The sequence below is a fragment of the Marmota monax genome, unplaced genomic scaffold (assembly GCF_021218885.2).
Source record: "Marmota monax isolate L192 unplaced genomic scaffold, Marmota_monax_Labrador192_F-V1.1 WCK01_AAM20220418_F8-fsc00001, whole genome shotgun sequence".
In the NCBI taxonomy this organism is placed as follows: Eukaryota; Metazoa; Chordata; class Mammalia; order Rodentia; family Sciuridae; genus Marmota; species Marmota monax.
This window is the reverse complement of record NW_026693777.1, coordinates 25,628,212-25,655,583: the sequence shown is the minus strand read 5'-3', so window position 1 is coordinate 25,655,583 and position 27,372 is coordinate 25,628,212. Positions and strand designations below refer to the sequence as shown.

The following is a 27,372-nucleotide window of genomic DNA, read 5'->3' as shown; positions in this document are numbered from 1 at the left end:
TGGCATTCCTCATCAATAGCTCAGTTTCAGAAAGTTAGAAGAACTGATTGAAAACAGGCTGGGATCTTTAGGGATCATCTAATCTGAATTCACCATTATATGAAGAAGGAAAGTGAGTCTGGAAAATGAATTTCTGTTTACTTAGCTTTAGTTTTCTTTTTGATACATGTAGATAAACTTTGGAGTGAACTATGAAGTTCTAAGGCCTACCTGAAAGTGAAGCTGGAAAAATTACCAACATTCTGAAATATACAAAATTACTGTTAATAATATAGCTTGTATTCATTTATTGAAAAAATTAGATATAAGGCAATTCCTTAGAAATTTTTAAATTTTAAACTCCATTAAATTAGGTCTTAATATTTTAGTGGTATTGTTTGAAATTTGTTTATTCCAGTCTTTGTTATGGATATAATCCATCACTTATTTTCTGCCTTCCAACCCTATTCCTTCCTCAATAGAACAGGAGCTGACGGACCTGGTGGTGTGGGTGACTGGAGCGTCCAGTGGGATTGGCGAGGAGCTGGCTTACCAGCTGTCTAAACTGGGAGTTTCTCTTGTGTTGTCAGCCAGAAGAATGCATGAGCTGGAGAGGGTGAAAAGAAAATGCCTAGGTAAGTGAACCTAAAATAGCAGCTGTGCTTCCTAGACTTGAGGTAGACTGCAAACTCAAGTGCAGCCTGGGAATTGCAGAGGGGAGATGGGCTTCTCCAGCCAGTGCACCCTGGCTCCAAACACTCCAAGTGCCTGGCCCCTGGCCCTTTTCTCCTGTCGCATCTTAGTTGGCTTCCCTTCACCTTTTCTGCCTCATTTTGTCAGCTTTCTACTCTTTTTTGCACTGACTCTTGGCATTAGGAAGTGACTGTCTATTCTGTCCAGTGCTGGTGCCTTTTTAGTGACAATATGACTTATATTTTTGCCTTCCGGAAAGAACAACTTGTTCCTTATTCCATGACATTCATATATGTGACCACTGAAACTGGGTAGGATGGATCCTTACTCATTTTGCTAAAATGTCAGATATTAATGCAATAAGGGAGCATATAACATTTTTATCATAAGATTTAAAAAAGGATTGAAATTAGGTGTAAAAAAATGCAACCAGAGCAAACAACTTTCACATTCTTATAAAGGGTGGCTGTGTTAATATTTTTTAATATTTATTTTTTAGTTGTAGGTAGACACAATACCTTTATTTCATTTTTATGTGGTGAGGATTGAAGCCAGTACCTCATGTGTGCTAGGTGAGCGCTCTACCACTGAGCCACAACTCCAGCCCCTGTGTTAGTATCTTTGCTGGTTTGGGTTTGGTGTTATGCTCACACTGAAATCAGCCTCAAGTAGAAGAGCTGTTCTTTCTCATAGGGTGCTTAGTACCTAAACTGAGACAATGTTGAATTTTCTACCACAAAGTATTTTTTGGTCATCTCTCTTTTTATTCTTTTTTTAGTCTTTCTTTTACTTTGCTGATTGAGCTAAACACCCTGTAATGAGAATTAATTGCCTGATTAAACGCTTTGCAAGCCACACAAGCCACAGGTCTCTTTGATGATGTTGCTTCCAAAGGCCTCTAGGGGTACTGGGTCATTTTTTTTCCCATTTATTTTTAAAATTTTAATTTGTTATATATGACAGAAGAATGCATTGCAATTCATATTACACATATAGAACACAATTTTTCATAGATCTGGTTGTACACAAAGTAGAGTCAAACCGTTTGTGTCTTCTTACATGTACTTAGGGTAATGATGTCCATCTCATTCCACCGTCTTTCCTACCCCCATGTCCCCTCTCTTCCCCTCCCTCCCCTTTGCCCTATGTAGAGCTCATCTAATCCTCCCATGCCCCACAACCCCCAACCCCATTATGAATCAGCCTCCTTAAATCAGAGAAAACATTCAGCATTTGGTTTCTTGGGATTGACTAACTTCATTTAGTATTATATTATCCAACTCCATCCTTTTACCTGCAAATGCCATGGTTTTATTCTCTTTTAATGCTGAATAATATTCCATTGTGTATATATGCCACATTTTCTTTATCAGTTCATCTATTGAAGGACATCTAAGTTGGTTCCACAGTTTAGCTACTGTGAATTGTGCTGCTACAAAAACATTGATGTGGCTGTGTCCCTGTGGTAAGTCCTTTGGATATAAAACAAGGAATGGGATAGCTGGGTCAAATGATGGTTCCATTCCCAGTTTTCCAAGGAATCTCCATACTGCTTTCCAGATTGGTTGTACCAATTTACAGTCCCATCAGCAATGCATAAGTGTTCCTTTTTCCCCACATCCTCACAAACACTTATTGTTTGTATTCTTAATAGCTGCCATTCTGATTGGAGTGGGATGAAATCTTTGAGTAGTTTTGGTTTGCATTTCTCTAATTGCTAGAGATGTTGAACATTTTTTCATATATTTCTTGATTTATTGTATATCTTCTTGTGAGAAGTGTCTTTTCAGTTCCTTGACCCATTTATTGATTGGGTATTTGTTTTTGTGTGTGTGTGTGTGTGTTAAGTTTTTTGAGTTCTTTATATATCCTAGAGATTAGTGCTCTATCTGATGTGCTCTATTTGTTCCCAAAATGTAGACTCTCTATTCACCTCACTGATTGTTTCTTTTGCTGAGAAGAAGCTTTTTAGTTTGAATCCATGCCATTTATTATTGATTTTTTATTTTAATTCTTGCACTATAGGAATCTTATTAAGGAAGTCGGGGCCTAATCCGACATGATGGAAATTTGGGCCTACTTTTTATTCTATTATGTGCAGTGATTCTGGCTTAATTCCTAGGTCCTTGATCCACTTTGGGTTGAGTTTTGTGCATGGTGAGAGATAGGGGTGTAATTTCATTTTGTTGCAAATGGATTTCTAGTTTTCCCAGCACCATTTGTTGAAGAGGCTAGTTTTTCTCCAATGTATATTTTGGCACCTTTGTCTAACATAAGATAATTGTAATTATGTGAGTTAGTCTCTGTGTCCTCTATTCTGTACCATTGGTCTACCAGTCTATTTTGGTGCCAATACCATGCTGTTTTTGTTACTATTGCTCTGTAATATAGTTTAAGGTCTGGTATTGTGATGCCACTTACTTCACTCTTCTTGCTAAGGATTTCTTTAGCTATCCTGGGTCTCTTTTTTTTTTTTTCCAGTTGAATTTCATGACTGCTTTTTCTATTTCTATGAGGAATGTCCTTGGGATTTTGATTGGAATTGCATTGAATCTGTATAGTGCTTTTAGTAGTATGGTCATTTTGACAATATTAACTTTGCCTATCCAAGAACAAGGTAGATCTTTCCATTTCTAAAGTCTTCTTTAATTTCTTTCTTCAGCATTCTGTGGGTTTTGTTGTAGAGGTCTTTTACCTCTTTTGTTAAGTTGATTTCCAAGGTTTTTGTTTTGTTTTATTTTGTTTTTGAGGCTACTATAAAGGAGGTAGTTTTCCTTGTTTCCCTTTCAGAGGATTTGTCAGTGATGTACAGAAATGCCTTTGATTTATGGGTGCTGATATTATATCCTTCTACTGTGCTGAATTAATTTACTACTTCTAGAAGTTTTCTGGTGGAAGTTTTTGGTCTTCTAGGTACAGAATTGTATCGTCAGCAAATAGTGCTAATTTGAGTTCTTCTTTTCCTATCCTTTAATTTCTTTCATCTGTCTAATTGCTCTGGCCAGTGTTTTCAGAACTATGCTAAATAGAAGTAGTGAAAGAGGGCATTGCTGTCTTGTTTCTCTTTTAGAGAAAATGCTTTTACTTTTTCTCCATTTAGAATGATGTTGGCTGGAGCTTAGCATAGATAGCTTTTATGATATTGAGATATGTTCCTGTTATCCCTAGTTTTTCTAGTGTTTAGATCATGCATGGGTGCTGCATTTTGTCGAATGCTTTTTCTGCATCAATATAGATGATCATATGGTTCTTATCCTTAAGTCTATTAATGTGATGCATTACATTTATTAATTTCCATAGGTTTAAATAGCCATGCATTCCTGGGATAAACCCTACTTGATTGTGGTACACTATCTTTTTGATATGTTTTTGTATTTGATTTTGATTTGCCAGAATTTTATTGAGAATTTTTGCATCTATGTTCATTAGCAATATTGGTCTGAAGTTTTCTTTCTTTGATGTGTCTTTGCTGGTTTTGGAATTAGGGTAATATTGGCTTATAGAATGAGTTTAGAAGTGCTCCCTCTTTTTCTATTTTACAAAATAATTTGAAGATATTGATATTTGTTTTTCTTTAAAGGTCTTGTAGAACTCAGCTGTGTATCCATCAGGTCCTGGGCTATTCTTGGTTGGTAGACTTCTGATGGCATCTTCTATTTCCTTTCTTGAAATTGATCTTTTTAAGTTGTGTATATCATCCTAATTCAATTTGGGCAAATCATATGACTCTAGAAATGTATCGATACCTTTGATATTTCTACTTTATTGGAGTACACATTGTCAAAATAATTTCTAATTATGTTCTGTATTTCTGTAGTGTCTGTTGTGATATTTCCTTTTTCATCATGTGTGTTAGTAATTGAGTTTTCTCTCTCCTTCTCTTTGTTAGCATGGCTCAGGGTTTGTTAATTTTATTTATTTTTTCAAAGAACCAACTTTTTGTTTTATCAATTTTTTTCAATTTTTTTGTTTCAATTTCATTGATATCAGCTCTGATTTTAATTATTTCCTGTTTTCTACTGCTTTTGGTGTTGATTTATTCTTCTTTTTCTAGAGCTTTGAGATATAATGTTAGGTCATTTATTTGTTGATTTTTTCTTCTTTCAAGGAATGAACTCCATGCAATGAACTTTCTTCTAAGTACTGCCTTCATAGGGTCCCAGAGATTTTGATATGTTGTATCTGTGTTCTCATTCACCTCTAAGAATTTTTTTATCTCCTTCTCAATGTTTTTTGCAACCCATTGTTCATTCAGTAGCATATTATTTAGTCTCCAGGTGTTGGAGTAGCTTTTATTTTTTTATTTTATCATTGATTTCTAATTTCATTCCATTGTGATCTGATAGAATACAGGGTAGTATCTTTACTTTTTCTATTTGCTGTTTAATATAATATATGGTTTGTTTTAGAGAAGGATCCATGTACTGCTGACAAGAAAGTGAATTCACTGGTTGAAGGATGAAATATTCTATTTATGTCTGTAAGTCTAAATTATTGATTGTATCGTTCAGTTCCATAGTTTCTTTGTTCAGCTTTTGTTTGGAAGATCTATCTAGTGGTGAAAGAGGTGTGTTCAAGTCACCCAGAAGACCACCCCACCCAGAGAAGGGGCCCAGCCGCCGTTGGCCCATGGCACACCCAGAGGAGAGGCTGGCGTGGGGCGCTGGGGTGCAGACCAGGGGAGGCACAGAATGTAGATGCTTGACTTGCGGGTCACTGGACCAAGCTCTGGACAAACATAAGGTCTCCCCAACACCCCCCACCTCATCAAACACCTTACGAGAAAAACTGATGGAACTCATCTTGGAAAATCCCACCAACCCTTAAAACCCATCAACTGGTGGGCGTTGGTACCAGCTCGGTTCTGCAGCGGATCAGGCACCTGGTTTCAATCACAGAGACTAAGAGTAGAGATGCTACAGGTGGAAGCTCAAGTCCTCTCACAATGGCTACCTCCACCACCCTGAACGCAGAGACTCAAGCTAGGAATAGACAACGCCACCTACTGGAGGAAAAGAAAACAGAGTTCTGAGAGACTTTTTTTTTCTTTCTCTTCTCTCTCTCTCTTTTCATCCATTCATCCAGTCTCCTCTACCCTTTCCCCCTCTGGTCTTCACAACCTCAACATGTGTGAAACCAAGAACTGTACATGAAAAAGGTCTTTAACAACTGAATCCCCAGAATAATATGATATAGAGGAATTTCATATGCCCCACCTCCCTCCCTCCCCCTTTTATTTCTTTTATTTTTTCTCTTATTTTCTTTTTCCTGCTCTCTTTTTTCTCTTTCCTTCCTTGTTAATTTTTTTCTCCTTCTTACTCGCTCTATCCCACTTGCAACCCCCTAAATTTTACTATTTATAAGTAGGGTAATCTTATAAATACAGATAGGAGTTTGAATCTATACATTCTTCCATAAATTACCCATCTATTGGTTAGAGCTCTCCAAAGTATTAAGTAAGATTAACCACATACTCCTTTCCCCCTAAACATAACATCCTACACCTGAAATTCAGTTTTCTTCATGCTACCAGAAATGATATGCCTTTCATGAAACTAATGACTATATATTTAAATGATAATTGAAACCAACATTTGTAGACATAGAGTCTAGCTATAAATATAGTAATATGCAAAACGTGTGCTTAGATGATGTACTATTGGTATTGGGAACTGTTAACATTGTCTTTCTCCACAAAAGAAAGACTTTGGAACTATACAAGAGCAATATAAATATATAGGGGGAAAATCAATAACACAACAGTTTCACAAAACAGAAAGAAACGTGAGCAGTATGAAAAGACAAGGAAAGAAAGGACCACAAGCAATGCAGGTCAATTCAACATTAGAAGAGGTAATATCTACAGCAGATGGAATATCAGATAAAGAGTTCGGGATATACATGCTTCAGATGATCTGGTGTCTCAAGGAAGACATTAGACAGCAAAATCAGACAATGAAAGATCACTTTGACAATGAATTACATAAACAAATCCAAGAAGCAAAAGATCAACTCTACAAGGAGATAGAGGTTATAAAACAAAAACAAACAGAAATCCTGGAAATGCAGGAAACAATAAACCAAATTAAAAACTCAAATGAGAGTATTACCAGCAGAGTAGAACACTTAGAAGATAGAACAACAGACAATGAAGTTGAAACTATATTTCAACTTGAAAAGAACATAGACAGCTCAGTGAGACTCTTAAGAAACCATGAGCAGAACATCCAAGAAATATGGGATAACATAAAGAGACCAAACTTAAGAGTTATTGGGATACAGGAAGGTATAGAGGTCCAAACCAAAGGAATGAGCAATCTGTTCAATGAAATAATATTAGAAAACTTCCCAGACTTGAAGAATGGAACAGAATTCCAAATCCTAGAAGCCTACAGGACGCTGAATGTGCAAAATCACAAGAGATCCACACCAAGACACATAATAATGAAGATGCCCAACATACAGAATAAGGAGAGAATCTTAAAAGCCACAAGAGAGAGGAAGCAGATTACATTTAGGGGTAAACCAATCAGGATAACTGCTGATCTTTCAACACAGACTCTGAAAGCTAGAAGATCCTGGAACAACATATTTCAAACACTGAAAGAAAATGGGTTCCAACCAAGAACCGTGTATCCAGCAAAATTAAGCTTCAGGATGGAAGATGAAATTAAAACCTTCCATGATAAACAAAAGTTAAAAGAATTTGCAGCTAGAAAACCAGCACTTCAAAACATCCTTTGCAAAACATTACATGAAGAGGAAATGAAAATAACAATGAAAACTAACAGTGGGAGGTAGTACAGAAAAGGAAAAACTAACCAAAGAGGAAAAAACAAATCATGTTAAGTAACAAAAATAAACAAATATGGCTGGAAGTACAAACCATATCTCAGTGGTAACCCTAAATGTTAATGGCTTAAACACACCAATCAAAAGACACAGGCTAGTAGAATGGATCAAAAAAAAAAAAGATCCAACAATATGCTGCCTACAGGAGACACATCTGATAGGAAAAGACATACACAGACTGAAGGTGAAAGGTTGGGAAAAATCATATCACTCATATGGACCTCAGAAGCAAGCAGGAGTGTCCATACTCATATTAAATAAAATAGACTTCAAGCCAAAGTTGATCAAAAGGGATAAAGAAGGACACTACATACTGTCGAGGGAACCATACACCAACAAGACATAACAATCATACATATATATGCCCCAAACAATGGTGCAGCTATGTTCATCAAACAAACTCTTCTCAAGTTCAAGAGTCAAATAGAATAATTATGGGAGACTTCAACACACCTCTCTCACCACTGAACAAATCTTCCAAACAAAAGTTGAATAAAGAAACTATAGATCTCAATAATAAAATTAATAACCTAGACTTAATTGACATATATAGAATACATCACCCAACATCAAGTGGTTACACTTTTTTCTCAGCAGCACATGGATCCCTCTCAAAAATAGACCATATATTATGTCACAGGGCAACTCTTAGAAATTATAAAGGAGTAGAGATAATACCATGCATCTTATCTGATCATAATGGAATGAAACTAGAAATCAATGATAAAAGAAGGAAGGAAAAATCCTATATCACTTGGAGAATGAACAATATGTTACTGAATGATCAATGGGTTACAGAAGACATCAAGGAGGAAATTAAAAAATTCTTAGAGATATATGAAAACACAGACACAACATATTGGAATCTATGAGACACAATGAAAGCAGTTCTAAAGGGAAAATTCATTGCTTGGAGTTCATTCCTCAAAAAAAGAAAAAAACAACAACAAATAAATGATCTCACAATTCATCTCAAAACCCTAGAAAAAGAAGAGCAAAACAACAGTAAAAGTAGTAGAAGGCAAGAAATAATTAAAATCAGAGCTGAAATCAATGAAATTAAAACAAAAGAAACAATTGAAAAAATGGACTGGGGCTGGGGATGTGGCTCAAGCAGTAGCGCGCTTGCCTGGCATGCGTGCGGCCCGGGTTCAATCCTCAGCACCACATACAAACAAAGATGTTGTGTCCGCTGAAAAACTAAAAAATAAAAAAAAATGGACAAAACTAAAAGTTGGTTCTTTGGAAAAATAAATAAGATCGACAGACCCTTAGCCATGCTAACAAAGAGAATAAGAGAGAGAACTCAAATTACTAGCATACAGGATGAAAAAGGCAATATCATAACAGACACTACAGAAATACAGAAGATAATTAGAAATTATTTTGAAACCTTATACTCCAATAAAATAGAAGATAATGAAGGCATCGATAAATTTCTTAAGTCATATGATCTGCCCAGATTGAGTCAGGAGGATATACACAACCTAAACAGACCAATATCAATTGAGGAAATAGAAGAAGCCATCAAAAGACTACCAACCAAGAAAAGCCCTGGGACGGATGGGTATACAGCAGAGTTTTACAAAACCTTAAAAGAAAAACTAATACCAATACTTTTCAAGCTATTTCAGGAAATAGAAAAAGAGAGAGAGCTTCCAAATTCATTCTACGAGGCCAACATCACCCCGATTCCTAAACCAGACAAAGACACTTCAAAGAAAGAAAACTATAGACCAATATCTCTAATGAACATAGATGCAAAAATCCTCAATAAAATTCTGGCAAATCGGATACAAAAACATATCAAAAAGATTGTGCATCATGATCAAGTAGGATTCATCCCTGGGATGCAAGGCTGGTTCAATATACGGACATAAATAAATGTTATTCACCACATCGATAGACTTAAAGATAAGAACCATATGATCATCTTGATAGATGCAGAAAAGGCATTTGACAAAGTACAGCATCCCTTTATGTTCAAAACACTAGAATAACTAGGGATAACAGGAACATACCTCAATATTGTAAAAGCTATCTATGATAAGCCTCAGGCTAGCATCATTCTAAATGGAGAAAAATTAAAGGCATTCCCTCTAAAATCTGGAACAAGACAGGGATGCCCTCTCTCACCACTTCTGTTCAACATAGTTTTTGAAACACTGGCCAGAGCAATTAGACAGACGAAAGAAATTAAAGGCATAAAGATAGGAAAAGAAGAACTTAAATTATCACTATTTGCAGATGACACAATCCTATTCCTAGCAGACCCAAAAGGTTCTACCAAGAAACTTCTAGAGTAGTAAATGAATTCAGCAAAGTGGCAGGATATAAAATCAACACATATAAATCAAAGGCATTCCTGTATATCAGTGACAAATCCTCTGAAATGGTAATGAGAAAAACCACCCCATTCACAATATCCTCAAAAAAATAAAATAAAATACTTGGGAATCAACCTAAAAAAAAGAGGTGAAAGAACTATACAACGAAAACTATAGAACCCTAAAGAGAGAAATAGAAGAAGACCTTAGAAGATGGAAAGATATACCTTGTTCATGGATAGGCAGAACTAATATCATTAAAATGGCCATATTACCAAAAGTACTCTATAGGTTTAATGCAATGCCAATTAAAATCCCAACAGCATTCCTCACATAAATAGAAAAAGCAATCATGAAATTCATCTGGAAAAATAAAAGACCAAGAATAGCAAAAGCAATTCTAAGCAGGAAGAGTGAAACTGGCGGTATAGCGATGCCAGATTTTAAACTATACTACAGAGCAATAGTAACAAAAACAGCATGGTACTGGTACCAAAACAGGCAGGTGGACCAATGGTACAGAATAGAGGACACAGAGACCAATCCACAAAATTACAACTACCTTATATTAGACAAAGGTGCCAAAAGCATGCAATGGAGAAAGGATAGCATCTTCAACAAATGGTGCTGGGAGAACTGGAAATCCATATGCAACAAAATGAAATTGAATCCCTTTCTCTCACCTTGCTCAAAAGTTAATTCAAAATGGATCAAGAAGCTAGGAATCAAACCAGAAACTCTGCATCTAATAGAAGAAAAAGTTGGCCCTAATCTCCATCTTGTGGGGTCGGGCTCCAAATTCCTTAATAAGACACCTATAGCACAAGAGTTAAAATCAAGCATCAACAAATGGGACATATTCAAACTAAAAAGTTTTTGTTCTCAGCAAGAGAAACAATAAGAGAGGTAAATAGGGGGCCTACATCCTGGGAACAAATATTTACCCCTCACACTTCAGATAGAGCTCTGATCTCCAGAGTATACAAAGAACTCAAAAAATTAAACAAGAAAACAAATAACCCAATCAACAAATGGGCCAAGGATCTGAACAGACACTTCTCAGAGAAGGATATACAATCAATCAACAAATACACAATAAAATGCTCACATCTCTAGCAATCAGAGAAATGCAAATTAAAACCACTCTAAGGTACCATCTCACTCCAGTAACAATGGCAGCCATTATGAAGTTGAACAATAACAAGTGCTGGCGAGGATGTGGGGAAAAGGGTACACTTGTACATTGCTGGTGGGACTGCAAATTGGTTCAGCCAATTTCGAAAGCAGTATGGAGATTCCTGGGAAAGCTGGGAATGGAACCACCATTTGACCCAGCTATTCCCCTTCTCGGACTATACACAAAAGACCTTAAAAGAGCATACAACAGGAACGCAGCTACATCAATGTTCACAGCAGCACAATTCACAATAGCTAGACTGTGGAATGAACCCAGATGCCCTTCAATAGATGAATGGATAAAAAAAAATGTGGCATTTATACACAATGGAATATTACTCAGCACTAAAAAATAACAAAATCATGGCATTTGCAGGGAAATGGATAGCATTAGAGCAGATTATGCTAAGTGAAGCTAGCCAATCCCTAAAAAACAAATGCAGAATGTCTTCTTTGATATAAGGGAGGTGACTCAAAACAGAGCAGGGAGGAAGAGCATGAGAAGAAGATTACCATTAAATAGGGACAAGAGGTGCGTGGGAATGGGAGAGAGAAGGGGAATTGCATGGAAGATGGAAGGAGACCCTCATTGTTACGCAAAATTACATATAAGATGGTGTAAGGGGAAAGAAAAAAGAGGGAGAGAAAAGTGTCACAGTAGATTGGGTAGAAAGAGGTGATGGGAGGGGAGGGGAGGGGAGGGGAGGATAGGAAGGGTAGCAGAATACATATACATAGTATGGCCCTATGTATAAACGTAGCTGTATAATCAATGTGATCCTGCAATCTGTACACATGGAAAAATAAGATTATGTACACCATTTGAATAAAATGTATGATATGACAATATCATTATAATATTTTGAGCAACTAATAAAAAATGTTTTAAAAAATTCACCCAGAATTATTGTGTTGTGGTCTATTTTCCTCTTGAACTTGAGAAGAGTTTGTTTGATGAACAGGGATGCTCCATTGCTTGGGGCACATATATTTATGTCTGATTGATAAATGGTTCCCTTGAGCAGTATGTAGTGTCCTTCTTTATCCTTTTTGATTGTCTTTAGTTTGAAGTCTGCTTTATTTGATATGAGGATGGAAACCCTTACTTGCTTCCATAGTCCATGTGGGTGGCATGATTTTTCCCAACCTTTCACCTTCAGTCTGTTGATGTCTTTTCCTATGAGATAAGTCTCTTGGAGGCAGCATATAGTTGGATCTTTTTTTTTAAATCCAATCTTCCAGTCTATGTCTTTTGATTGGTGCATTTAGGCCATTAACTTTCAGGGTTATTATTGAGACATGATTTGTATTCCCAGCCATTTTTGTTTATTTTTGGTATTTAACGTGACTTGGTTTCTCTTCTGATTAGATTTTCATTTAGTGTAATGCCTCCTTCTTCTGATTTTCATTGTTGTTTTTCATTCTCTTCATAGAATATTTTGCCAAGGATGTTCTGTAATACAGGATTTCTAGTTGTAAATTCTTTTAACTTTTGTTTATCGTGGAAGGTTTTTATTTCATCATCAAATCTAAAGCTTAATTTTGATGGATTAAAGATTCTTGGTTGGCACCCATTATCTTTCAGAGCTTGGTATATGTTGTTCCACGATCTCCAGGTTTTGAAGGTCTGGATTGAAAAATCTGCTAAAATACGAATTGGTCTCCCCCTATATGTGATCTGATTCTTCTCTCTTGCAGCCTTTAAGATTCTATTCTTATTCTGTATGCTAGGCATTTTCATTATAATGTGCCTTGGTGTAGATCTGTTGTAATTTTGTACATTTGGTGTCCTATAAGCCTCTTGTATTTGGTTTTCCAATTCATTCTTCACGTTTGGGAAATTTTTCTGGTATTATCTCATAGAAGAGATTGTACATTCCTCTGGTTTGAAACTCTGTGCCTTCCTCTATCCCAATGACTCTTAGATTTGGTCTTTTGATGCTATCTCATAACTCTCAAATGTTCTGCTCATGGTTTCTTACTATCTTCACTGTGTGGTCAGCTTTGTTTTCCAGATTGTATACTTTGTCTTCATTACTGATGTTCTGTCTTCCAAGTGATCTAGTCTGTTGGTGATGCTTTCTATTGAGTTTTTTATTTGGTTTATTGTTTCCTTGATTTCAAGGATTTCCAATTGGTTTTTCTTTTTCTTTATTTTTTCCCAGAATCTCTCTCTCTCTCTGTCAGTAATCTTTGCTACCTGTATTTGCTCCCTTTTCTCTTTGGGTGTACAATGGATGCCTATATTTGCTCCCTTATCTGTTTATTGGCGTCACCAATGGTTGCCTATAAGTGCTTTCTTATCTCTGTTGGAGTGATCAACTGTTGCCTGTATTTGCTCATTTAGGTCATTCTTTAATTCACAGATCATTTTAATTATGAACCTTCTGAACTCCTTCTCTGACATTTCATCAACTGCACTGTCCATGGGTTCTGTTATCCTGGTTTGTTTGGGGCACTTTCCTCCCTTGTTATTCCATGTTGTCTATGTGACTTTCTTTCTTGCAGTTTGGATCTGAGGCATTACAGTTTCTAGCCTATAATCTTGTAGTATCTGTGCAGATTATCTGCACCTCAATTTGGTGTTGAACTTCCCAACCCTGCTGGTGTCCCACGATGGATGCTACTGCAACTAAAGCTGGTGGTGGCAATAGCAGTGGAGGTGCCCCAAGATGGATGCCAGGTCTTTCAGTGATGGGTCTGAAAGGGCAGGCCTTACACTGGCTTTGGGATGCCTGCTCTAGCTGCTTCTAGGCCCTGTCTGTTTTCCCAAAGAAGAGACTACTGCATGGGGAAGGCTATGGAAATGGCTGCATTGTCTCAAGATTGAAGTGGGTTAGTCCTGGGCTCCCATGTGGTGGGCCTGGGCTCCCACGCAGGTCAGTGGAGACAGATCTGGGCCTGGCCTGAGTTTCAGCAGGTGTCTGCTGGTGGACAGAGGCAGTCCTGGGACAAGCCTCAGCCCCAGTGGGTGTCTAAGAGATTTACATATGTTAATGGCACTGAGGAAACAATCAAAAATTATCTTTAGTTCTCTTATAAGTTTAGGAAACAGTGCTAATAGCCACAAATAGACTTATTATGATATACAAGTGCATCTTGTATATAACATAACCTAATCAGTACATTAACGCACTAATAGGGATTAACTCATTTGTAAATTATAGGCAGGTATGGTGTGGCTGGAGAAGATGGGTCATTGGGGGGCATGCCTTTGGGTTATTGGTGAGTCAACACCTCTCTCTCTCTCTCTCTCTCTCTCTCTCTCTCTCTCTCTCTCTCTGCTTTCTGGTGCCATATCCCCAGCTGCTTTCCTCCACCACATCTTTCTGCCATGATGTTCTGCCTCATCTCAGGCCCCAAGTCAACTGTCTATAAACTGAGGCCTCTGAAATTGTGAGTCCCAAGTAAATGTTTCCTCTTCTAAAATTGTTCTGTTCAGGTCTTTTGGTCCCAGCAGTGGAAAAACTGACTAAAACATATGTGTATTAGGTTGGAGTTGTGGCTCAGCAGTAGAGCGCTCGCCTAGCATGTATGAGGCCCAGGGTTCAATCCTCAGGACCACATACAAATAAATAAAATAAAGGTATTGTGTCCACCTACAAATATATATTATATATATATATATTTTTTTTTAAACATATGTGTATCATCTATAAGGGATACATACATACACAAATAAGGACATATTCTTTATGTGTGGGATCATAAGAAAGCAAATTGAAACCAATAAAAAAATGTCATCTGCAAATAATGAATAATATCTCTCCTGAAAATGATGACATCTGCTTGTCTGCCTTCTTTCCTTTCTTCTTGGTGGGAAGATAACCTGTCAATTGCCAGGTCCTGCCCATGGGAAGCACCAGACAAACGTGTGGGCTTGGGTCACATGAGGAGGGCATCCTGAAGGGGATGGCCCAGCAGGACTGGAAACTCACCTTAGACACTAGAATTGATGAGTAAGAAAATGTATTGAGAGGGCTGGGAATGTAGCTCAAACGGTAGCTCGCGGGGCTCTGGGTTCGATCCTCAGTACCACATAAAAATAAACTAAAGATGTTGTGTCCACCGAAAACTAAAAAAAATAAGTAAATATTAAAAAGAGAAAATGTATTGAGGACAATCACACATGAGAGCCTGAGGAGCTCATCAGAACTAAAGGGCTCTAGAGAGACACAACCACCAGAAAGACATAATGTGGTGTTGGATTATTTTGCTGTGAAACACATTGTGACAATTGGTGAAACTTGATTGGAGTTTTTTGAGCAAAGATTTTTATTTATTTATTTACTAATTGTCAATGAATCTTTATTTTATTTATTTGCATGTGGTGCTGAAAATTGAACTCAGTGCCTCACACATGCTAGGCAAGCGCTCTGCCACTGAGCCACAACCCCAGCCCCTGGGCAAAGATTTTTTAGGAGTTCTTTGTATTGCTTCTTTAATTCACTATGACTTCAAAATTGTCTAATATTAAAATATTTAAAATATAAAGACATTTTTTCACATAACCACAATACAATTTTCACACTAATGAAAATAAACTACATGTGAATAATATTACATATCTAGCCCAACCTTAGTTTCCTCAGTTATCCCTAAAATATCTTCTCTAACTGCTATTTTTGAAGCATAATCTCAGTCTACTCTGTCCAATATTAGTATAGTCTCCTCATCTCTCTTTTGATTAGAATTTGCATGGAATAACTATAAGATGATAGTTTTTTGATTTGCATTTCTCTAATTGCCAGAGATGTTGAACATTATTTCATATGTTTGGTTTTTTTTTTAATATTTATTTATTTTTTAGTTTTCAGTGGACACAACATCTTTGTTTGTATGTGGTGCTGAGGATCGAACCCGGGCCGCACGCATGCCAGGCGAGCGTGCTACCGCTTGAGCCACATCCCCAGCCCTCATATGTTTGTTGATCAATTGTATTTCTACTTCTGTGAAGTATCTGTTCTGTTCCTTAACCCATGTATTGATTGGGTTATTCGGTTTTTTTGGTGTTAGTTTTTTGCGTGCTTTATAAGGACTCACTTCTTGATGATCATATCAGTCTGGGTTGTCTATCTGACTGCTATACCAGGTGTACTTTTCATGATCAGGGAATGGAGGCAGGGAATCCATGTCATATTGTCTATGAACCAGCAAGTCTGCAGGAAGGAATAGAAGGAAGAAGTGGACAGCTTTCATGGTCAGAGAGTGAGTCAGGCTAGGATGGTGTCAGAGGACATTTGTCTACTTCATTCCACCACTCATTCTGAGTTCCTCTGCTGAAGCCATTCTTCTGCCCATTTTTTTTATGGTGGTAAACTATACATAACATAAAATGTATCATTTTAACTATTACTTCAGTATGTAATTCAATGAATTTGGGCATAACCATATTGTTCTGAAAAATGTAATACAAAAGTGTACAACAGTCAGGTGTGGAGGTGCACACCTGTAATCCCAGCAGCTTGGGAAGCTGAGACCAGAGAATTTCGAGTTCAAAGCCAACCTCAGAACTGTGAGGTGCTAAGCAACTCAGTGAGACCCTGTCTCTAAATAAAATACAAAATAGGACTGGGGATGTGACTCAGGGGTCGAGTACCCCTGAGTTCAATCCCTGGTACCAAAAAAAAAAGTGTACAACATATTTTTGTTATTTCATACTGAAACACTACCCACTAAAGAATAATTCTCCATCATGTTCCACAGAACCTGGCAACCACCATTTCCGTTTCTGTCCCTATTAATGAGTATTGTTGATACTTCATATAAATGGAATTGTACAATGTTCAACATTTTGGTTTTAGCTGATTTCACTTAGCATAATGTCCTTGAGGTTCACACATGTTGTAGCATATCTCAGAACTTCATTCGGGTTGAATAATGTCTCATTGATGTATAAACCACCTTCTTCATCCATTCACTTGTCAGTGTACATGTGGGTTATGTCCATTTCAGGTAAACAATGCTGCTATAAACATTGGTATACAAATATTTGGGTCCCTGCCTTCAATTCTTCATGGTGTATGCCCAAAAGTGAAATTGCTAGATTATTTGGTAATTCTATGCCTAATAAGAGGGACAACCAATGCTGTTTACTCTAGTGGCTGCACCATTTTACATTCCTATCCACAACACACAAGGGTTCCAATTTCTCACATCCTCATCAATACTTGTTATTTCTGTTTTTTGATAGTAATTATCCTAATGAGTATAAAGTTATATTTCATTGAGGGTTTAATTTGCATTTCCCTCATGATCAGTGATATTGAGCATGTTTTCATGTGATTTTTGTCCACTTGTTTATCTTCTTGGGAAAAATGTCTATTTAAGTTCTTTGCCCACTTTTGAATAGGATCATTTGGTTTTGGGTTATGATGGTTGTGGTTAAGGTATAGATGTTCTTTATAAGTTCTGAATATTAATCAAGTATCATATATATGATTTAAAACCCTATTTGTGGGTTGTCTTTTCACTGTCTTGATGGCCTACCATTCTAAGTTCCCTTTTTCTTTATTCAACCTTCACCTTTTTTTTGCTGTAAGCTTTTGTCTTCTTGACAGAATTCTAACACTGGATAGTAAGAGTTTTAGCTTGACTTTTGGAGGTTCTGATTGACAGATGCTCTTGGAGCTACGGAGCCCACTGTTTTTGCTGACATCACTCCATCTGTCTGTTCTTGAACATAAAGTTTCCTTGGAACACATCTATGCCCATTCATCTGTATATTGTCTATGGCTGTTTTGGTAGACATCTTATGACAAAGAGGCCTGTCTCCTAATGTTCACATCCTTTTGCAGTCCTCAGTGAATGTGGCCAGTTCTAGAGCTTCTTTTAAAAGCACAGTAGAGTAAATGTGAAGGTATTGCTTCTATGTTTGGATTTTGGAAGACTGTGACTCCCTCTTGCTGTTATCCTCTCCCTTTGCCTTCTCAGCTTGCATGCATTAATATGAAAGGCCCCCATGGGAAGGAACTGAAGGTGGTGGCCTCTGGTCAACAAGCAATCAAGGAATTGAGGCTCTCAGTCAACCACTGCAAAACGCAATACAAATAACCACCTTGTCAATGAGTTTGAAAGCATAACCTTTCCCAGTTGAGCCTTCAGATGGATCACACCAGTGGCTGACATTGTGATGGTGGCCTTGTAAGTGGCCATGAAGAGAATGCAATTCAGCCATGTCAATATCCCAAAAACTATAAGATAATAAATGTTTGCTGTTTTAAGCCACTGAGTTCAATGCCAGCACAGGAGAGAGAGAGAGAGAGAGAGAGAGAGAGAGAGAGAGAGAGAGAGAAGGAATGAGAGAGAAAAGGATTTTGTTACTAAATTTACATTTTCTATTGAGGGCATTAATGAATAGGCCCACACTGCCCTCTACTGGCTGATTTCTATTTATCGATCAATAGTGTGATCAAGATGATTAGAATGGAATTTGGGGTATTTGTTCCTAATTTCAATGAAAGATAAATGGAAACCAATACATCTGCTCTCTATTGATATTTCCCCATGCCTATTAATCTGATTGGATAAAATGGTTCTCCTCCCCAAAAAGCCTTGATTTTCTAGTTTTAAGAATTGTAAGTTGAGGGCTGGGGATATAGCTCAGTCAGTAGAGTGCTTGCTTTGAATGCACAAGGCCCTGTGTTCAATCCCCAGCACCACCAAAAAAAAAAAGGATTGGAAGTTGAAAAAGTGAATTTCAATGTGTTACTCCAAAAGAGAAGGACAGAGAGACAGAAAGATAAGAGATTGAGATCAGAAAAAGGGAGAAAGCAATTGGAAGAGAGAGCCAATTCTCATCAGAGAAAATGGAGGCCCTTTTCTACTTTGGCAACATCAAAATCAATAATTCAAGGAAAGCTTGAAACATCAAAAATAATTCAAGGAAAGCTATCTTTGTGACATCACCAGCTGTTGTCCTTGTCTATACATTAGTTATAACTCTTGGAATAAACTTTAACTTCTGGAGACAAAATTTAAGTTCTCAGCTTGGTTGAATATAGTGATCACTTCTCCTTCATGCAAATGTTGTGCTTCTATGGAAGCAGACTAAATTATGGTTGGGAGTCAGTCAGCTATTTAACCAGACTTAATAACAGCATTAAAACTGTCTCAACTTTGGCTCAAATCTTAAATTACAAGAAATACAAACAATAATAAAACCATACTGCTGCATTGAATAGCTCTTAACCTAGCCAAGGGGGAAAAAAAGAAAGAATAGCTAGTATAAATAAAAGTATGTGCCAAAAATTACTGTGACAGGGACACCCAGATCCAATTTTATAAAAGAAATGCAGCCGGGTGCAGTGTTGCACGCCTGTAATCCCTGGGGTTCTGGAGGCTGAGGCAGGAGGATCACCAGTTCAAAGCCAGCCTCAGCAAAAGCAAGGTGCTAAGCAAGTCAGTGAGACCCTGTCTCTAAATAAAATATAAAACAGGGCTGGGGATGTGGTTCAGTAGTCGAGTACTGCTTAGTTCAATCCCTGGAACCCACCCCCCCCCCAAAAAAAAGAAAAGAAAAGAAAGAAAGAAATGCTAATGCAGGATGAGTCATCCTTTTTGGTTTGAATATTCCCAAACAGACTCCCCAACTCTTCCCTCTCTCATCTCTCCCTGAAGCAGCCTCAGATCCTAGAAAGAACATGGGCATGGACACAGATCTGAATTCAAATTCCAATTGTGCTGAGTGGCCTTGAAAAAAGCCCTGGTTTCCTGAGGGGCAGTATGAAAGATAATAGAAAGCAACTTTCACACTTTGGGGGAAATTAAATAAAATAGAGTATTTAAATCACTTAATATAGTATCTGGCTCAGATACTGAGATTCTCAAAAAAATTAAAAAAAAAAAATTCTCCTTCCTTCCAAACTCTTATTTTCACCTGAGTACTAGTCTATTCCAGGCAACTCACACAGGCCATCATTTCCAAGCAACGTGACTAAAACTCTCTCCCCCTACATCTTCTTTCTTTACTACTGCCATCATTGTTCACCTAATTGTCCAAGTAAGAAACTAGAGCATCTTCCTATATTCCATTATCCTGCTCACTTCCCTGTGTGCTTATGAAACACCTACTCAGCTTCAAAACTTGGTTCAGGTACCACCTCTTCTGGGAAGAGCCTGGATTTCTCTGCTCCCCTCAGACTAAGTTAAGTTCTTCTGCTCCCATGTTCCCACCTCTATTAGAGTAGGAATTACACCATACTATTGGGACTTGTTTCTCACCCCATCAGGCTGTGAGTACTTGTATCTTATTTAAAGTTTTAGAAAAAAACAAAACAAAAAAAAAAGGAGTGGGGCTTAAAAGGCAAGCAATGTAAAATGAAGGATCTACATAAAAAGTTCTACAAATAGTTTGGTTTCGAAAAGATCAATTTTAGCACTTGTGATGTGAGGTGTCCCTGAAAAGCTCATGTGTGAGACAATGCAAGGTTTAGAGGAGAAATGACTGAGTTATGAGAGTCTTTACCCAATCCATGAATTAATCCCCTGTGGGATTAACTGAATGGTAACTGAATGTAGGTAGGATATGGGTGGAGGAGATGGGTCATTGGGGGTGTCCCTTTGGGGATATATTATTGTATCTAGTGAATGGAACCTCTTCTCTCTCTCTCTCTCTCTCTCTCTCTCTCTCTCTCTCTTCTCTCTCTCTCTCTCTTCTCTCTCTTCTCTCTCTCCTTCCTGATCATGATGTGAGCTGATTCCCTCCACCACACTCTTCCACCATGAACTTTTGCCTCACCTCGAACCTGAGGAATAAAGCCAGCTGTATATGAATTGAGATCTCTGAAACCATCAGCCCCCAGATAAACTTTTCCTCCCCTAAAGTTGTTCAGGTTGGTCTTTAAATCAAGCAGCAAAAAAGTTAACTAAAACAGCAATAGTAACATTTTGAGCCAAATAATACTTTGTAATAAGAGGCTGTCTAGTCAGTCCACAAGATACCAGTAGCAACATTTCACCATCACCAGTCCCAATAACCAAAACTATCTCTAGGCATTGACAAATGTACCCTAGGGACCAGCATTGCTCTCATTGAATCTTCGGAATGCTGTGGTCTCTGAACAACACTTTCCAAACATTTGTGTCTTCTGAAACTCTCAAAGACATAAAAACCAGGGTTCTATTAAATGTAGAAGTCTACAAAAACACAAAAACATTTTTAAAAGTAGAGCCCAAACAGGACACAGTAGCACACACACACTTCCAAAAATTAGGAAGGTAAAGGATATAAAATTAACACCTATAAATCAAATGCATTCTATACATCAGTGGCAAATCCTCTGAAAAAGAAATTAGGAAGTCTACCCCATTCAAAATAGCCTCAAAAAAGTCAAATACTTGGGAATCAACAAAAATTATAAAAGACTTCTACAAAGAAAACTACAGAATGCTAAAGAAAGAGATTAAAGAAGACCTTATAAGATGGAAAGATCTCCCTTGTTCTTGGATAGGCAGAATTAATTTTGTCAAAACAACCATACTACTAAAAGCACTATACAGATTTAATTCAATTCCAATCAAAGTCCCAATGACATTCCTCATAGAAATAGAAAAAGCAATCATGAAATTAATTTGGAAAAACAAGAGACTCTTAGTAAGAAGAGTGAAGCAGGTGGCATCACTATATCAGATCTTAAACTACACTGCAGGGCAATAGTAACAAAAACAGCTTGGTATTGGCACCAAAATAAACTTGTAGATCAATGGTACAGAATAGAGGACACAGAGACAATCCCACATAAATACAGGTATCTCATACTAGACAAAGGTGCCAAAAACGTACATTGGAAAAAAGATAGCTTCTTCAACAAATGATGCTAGGAAAACTGGAAATCCATATGCAACAAAATGAAATTAAACTCCTATCTCTCACCATGCACAAAACTCAACTCAAAGTAGATCGAGGATGTAGGAATTAGACCAAAGACCTTGCGCCTAATAGAAGGAAAAGTAGGCTCAAATCTTCATCATGTCAGATTAGGTCCTGACTTCCTTAACCAGACTCCTAAAGCACAAGAAATAAAATCAAGAATTAATAAATGGGCCAGACACAGTGGTGACAGCCTGTAATCCTAGCAGCTCAGGATGCTGAGGCAGGAGGATCATGAGTTCAAAGCCAGACTCAGCAAAAACGAGGTGCTGAACAACTCAGTGAGATCATGTCTCTAAATAAAATACAAAATAGGGTTGGGGATAGGGTTCAGTAGTCTAGTGCCCTGAGTTCAATCCCCAATCCCCCCTTGCAAAAAAAATAATAAATGGGATGGATTCAACCAAAAAACTTCTTCTCAACAAAAGAAACAATCAGTGAGGTGAATAGAGAGCCTATGGATGGGAGCAAATTTTTACCACACATACATCAGATAGAGCACTAATCTCTAGTATATATAAAGAACTCAAAAAACTTAACACCAAAAGAACAAATAACCCAATCAATAAACAGACCAAGGAACTGAAAAGACACTTCTCAGAAGATGAAATACAATCAATCAACAAACATATGAAAAAATGTTCAACATCTCTAGCAATTAGAGAAATGCAAATCAAAGCTACTCTAAAATTTCATCTCACTCCAGTCAGAATGGCAGCTATTAAGAATACAAACAACAATAAGTGTTGGTGAGGATGTGGGGGGAAAGGCACACTCTTACATTGCTGGTGGGACTGACTGCAAATTGGTGCAACCTCTCTGGAAAGCAGTATGGAGATTCCTTGCAAAATTTGGAATGGAAACATCATTTGACCCAGCTATCCCTCTCCTCAGTTTATACCCCAAAGACTTAAAAACAGCATTCTACAGTGACACAGCCACATCAGTGTTTACAGCAGCATAATTCATAATAGCTAAAACTGTAAAACCAACCTAGATGCCCTTCAGTAGACAAATGGATAAAGAAACTGTGGTATATATTCACCATGAAATGTTACTCAGCATTAAAAGAGAATAAAATCATGGCATTTGCAGGTAAAAGAATGGAGTTGGAGAATATCAGGCTAAGTGAAGTAAGACAATCCCCCAAAACCAAAGGCCAAATGTTTTTTCTGACATGAAGATGCTGATTCATAATGGGGTGTGGGGGGGGGGAGTGCCACAGTCCGGCTGCAGCAAAATAACGGGGGTGACAAAGAACTTGTGTACTTGATACAGCAGGAGTGGGAGCCATTTATTGCAGGACATGAGCAGTATTTATACATTCCACACAGCTTATCTAATTAGCATAAACTAGATACATCAGTCAACCAATAAGGAATCTCTACACTTAATGGCTCTCTTTTGTTACTTTTCAAACCACTCCCTCTGGCATTTTGCCAGGCACCATCCAGACTTGTTTAGGAACTCTAATATACCCCTGGCAAAATGCCAGGTGTTATTTTTGACTTGTTTACAGACTCTAACAGGGAGTATGAAAGGAATGGAGGAACTTTGGATAAGGCAAAGGGGAGGGAGGGGAAGGAAGGGGGCATGGGGGTAGGAAAGATGGTGGAATGAGATAGACATCATTACCCTAAGTACATGTATAAAGACATGAATGGTGTGACTCTACTTTGAGTACAACCAAAGAAATGAAAAATTGTGGTCCATTTGTATACTATGAACTGTCATGTGTAACAAATTAAAATTAATTAATTAATTAATTTTTAAAAATGAGGGAGGCTGAGACAGGAGAATAGAAAGTTTGAGGTCAACTTCAGAAATTTAGTGAAACCCTGAACAACTTAGCCAGATGCAGTCTCAAAATAAAAATTATAAAAGGACTGTTGATGTAGCTCAGTGGTAGAACACCTCTGGGTTCAATGCTCTATCCCACAAAAAAAAAAAAAAAAAAGTAAAGCAGAACATAAGTTTTAAGGGCTGAAAAGGAATGTTCATATTTTTAACGATTTAGTATATACTTTTTTCCTCAGTACTGAGGATTGAGGATTCCCCACTGAGATACATCCACAGCCCTTTTTATTTTTTTATTTTGAAACAGGGTCTCCCTAAATTGCGAAGGCTGACCTCCAACCTGGAATCTTCCTGCCTTAGCCTCCGAGTCTCTGGGAATGTTGGTATGCACCACCATGCTCAGCTAATATATTTTCTTATATAAAAGATGTGTGAAAATTGCTTTTCAACTTCAAATAAAATATGCTATTCTCTAGAACAAACTAAGACATTTTAAGGGAAGTATGATACTCTTGTTTTCAGGTAATGATTTAGTATCAACAATGGGCCTTTTCTTTGGCCTAGACATAAAATGGGGGTGTGGAATAATGAAGCAATTGTACAGTTGGAAATAGTGAACTCACATCCCTCATAGAGAAAGGGTCATGCTACCTTCCCAACACAGGCCAAGAAAATTCCCATGATTCTAAGCCACATAGAAGACTTTCAGATGCCAAAAAATTTTTCCAGTCTCCTCCTTTATTCTCCCATCCCACTTCTCTATTTTCAAATGACCAAAGAATGAAGTTTCCTTTATAGGTCACCAAGCTAATAATGTCTAGTTTCTGCCTGGGGAAATTCCACCTCCCTTCCCATTGAAAATTAAAATTCTTATTTGATCAACATCAAAATCTCCATTTAAAGATGAATGCAGAGATAATAAGTTACTGGAGTTCTCCAAATGCTACCCAAATCAGGCAAAAGAATGGCATTGCAGAACTCTGTTTTCCAAGTCCTCCCACAGAGAGTAGTATAAAGTCTCTGAAAGCTGAATTCCAAGGCCAGGGGTTACCACAAAACTGACCTCTCTGATCATGTGCCCAGAGCTTTCAAAGACAGCTGAAAACACATACATTTTACATATAAACACAATGAAGAGGTGGAAAGACGGGATTCTGGTACCCAATGACTTAGATCCAGAATCCCAGCTCTGCTGTTCAGCAGCTGGTGACATTGGGACCCTCCACATCAACCTCTGTGTGCCTGTATCCTCATCTAACCAATGGAGACAGCAGCTGGGCCTACTTCTTAAGGCTGTTATGGAGAAAAAATGAGTGAATATTTATGATGCTTAATAATTAATTAATACTTGTAGAGGGGTATCTGACACATTCTAATATATATATATATATATATATATATATATATATATATATATATATATATATATATATATATTTGCAAACTATAATCCCTTCCTTCTGCAGTCCCTTCTGCTTTTTTCTGTGCTCATCTTGAGCATTCTTTCCAGGTTCCTATCAAGGTATTAGAAGGGAAGAGCCCATGTGTTCAAGGTGTCAGTCTTAAGTTCTTTCTCTGAGCAGTCTTTGAATTTCTGCTGGAGACCTCAAAAGGCAGATAAGTCACTAGGGCTTAAAGAAATGAGAAGAGTTGTATTCTCAGTTGGGGAAGCCCTCCTTTGCCTGGTCTGCACATTAATTCTGAGGCTGGCCCTAGGGAGAACAGTAATGCAATACGGTTTTTATTTTTATTTTTTTATGTTTTGGTGGTGCTGGGGATAGAACCCAGCTCCTTGTACATGTGAAGCAAGCACTCTACCAACTGAGCTATATCCCCAGCCCTGCAAATTTATACCTTTGAGTTCACAAATTAAGACAAAAAAACTAAGCAGCTTCAAATGTCTGTACTCTACCTATGGCAATTGTGACACTGCCTTGAAATGAGTCATCTTAAGCCTAAGTTAGAAGCAGGCATAATTTCCAGATGTCAAAAATATATTTTTCACTAAATAGAAAATCAAGCAAGATGGAGTGTGGTTTTTTAATACTGCTTATTTTACTAGCTGTTAATGTCTACTCACTTCTGATTTTCTTCAGATTATCCCCTTGTAAACTGTGGCCTAAATGCATTTAAATTGCCTTTGAGTATCCTAAGCAATCTTTACTGCCATGGAAACCAAACCAAGGATATGCAAGATGACTCCTCTAGGGCATAATCTGGTGCTCTGGATACTTTTGATTGGTTGCTCCCTGCTCTGCCAACCCCTCTCTGAAATGAAATCCTGTTGAATTTATTTTTATTATCCACAGGAGCACACAATTCACCAAGCAATGGAAAGTACCATTCACCTGTCAAAGTCCTTCCACAGACATGGGCAGCATCAGAGGCAGCAAATCCAGAAGTGTCAGAAAGCATGAGCAGACTCCTCCAGAAAGATGTAAGCAATTGCTCAGTTGCTCTGTTGATGGGGTAACCTGCACATTTTAAATTTTTATTGGTGAAGGAGAAAAGATTGTGGCCTGCTGTCCCAAAGAATGCTACCTAACACCTGGCTCTTACAATGTCAGGGGATCCTTGTACAATTCTGTATAAAAGGCATATGAAATAGTAACAACAAGGGACCAAATGTACAAATTATCCAATTCTTAACTTTATTGTTAAAGTATTTATAACCTTGATAAAATTTCTTAGCAGAGACTTCTTTTTCACAATTTGTAGAATAGGTTCTTTTTGAGATTAATGTTTGCAAACTAATAAATCCTTTGGATGAAAGATTAGACAAAGAACAAATATCATTTCTCTTGCCTGTTTCATCAATCCACAATGAAGATGAGAGGAAAATGTCAAGGTCAAGGCTGTCTATCTTTCTTGAAAAAATACCAAATGAGACATTAGCAACTGTCTCAGCCAGGTAAAACCACACCGTTCTTCTGCTTCCTAAAATAACTAGGTTCATGAAATGTGTACACAATTATTTGTGATTTTTGGATTCATCCCTTCTGTTTTTTGAGTTTCTTGAAATTCTCTGGCATGTGTCAATGTGTAGGAACAGAGACCAGCTGCTTCTCAAAATACGTAATATCACAACAATGAAAAGACACAAGCGCCAGAGTTGGACGAGATGAACCTACCTAACCTTCACTCTGCACACAAATGACCATGGCATTTAGATGTTGAAAGATTAAAACATTGACAACTAAGGTTAATCTTTATAATTAGAAAAATTCCTGTATAACCATTAGAAATTTCTTAACAAATATTTTCACAGACATTTCTAATAGGAGAATTGACAAGAAAAATGGACTGACAGTTTATGTCAGTGGATAGAAAATTCTTTCATAAAAACTTGAAAGGAGCCAGGCACGGTGGTGCACACCTGTAATCCCACCAACTCTGGAGGCTGAGGCAGTAGGATCTCGAATTCAAAGCCAGCCTCAACAAAAGCAAGGTGCCAAGCAATTCAGCGAAACCCTCTCTCTAAATATAATACAAAATAGGGCTGGGGATGTGGCTCAGTGGTTTAATGCTCCTGAGTTCAATCCCCAGTACAAAAAAAAAAAAATCAGATCTTTGACTCACCATGCCTTCTTAGAAGAATATATGCTAATGAAATAATCCAAAGAAGGAAACTGTAACATGGATGAATATGATTAAAATTCAGTGGATTGGAAACAACCT

The 27,372-nt window shown here is 37.5% G+C and overlaps 1 protein-coding gene across 2 annotated transcripts; it reads left to right on the top strand.

Moving 5' to 3' along the window:
* On the top strand, window positions 1–27,142 carry LOC124104106 (dehydrogenase/reductase SDR family member 7-like). 2 transcript variants are annotated; one of them, XR_009228412.1, is made up of 4 exons: window positions 1–112; window positions 462–614; window positions 24,002–24,077; window positions 26,004–27,142. XR_009228412.1 is itself a non-coding variant. In XM_046460745.2 (3 exons), the coding sequence occupies exons 1-3, from the start codon at window positions 100–102 to the stop codon at window positions 26,165–26,167; spliced, it is 330 nt and encodes a 109-aa protein (XP_046316701.1). In that variant the 5' UTR covers window positions 1–99; the 3' UTR covers window positions 26,168–27,142. The 2 variants fall into 2 exon arrangements, 1 of the variants encoding a protein (XP_046316701.1); XM_046460745.2 differs by lacking the exon at window positions 24,002–24,077.
* Window positions 27,143–27,372: the final 230 nt, after the last annotated feature.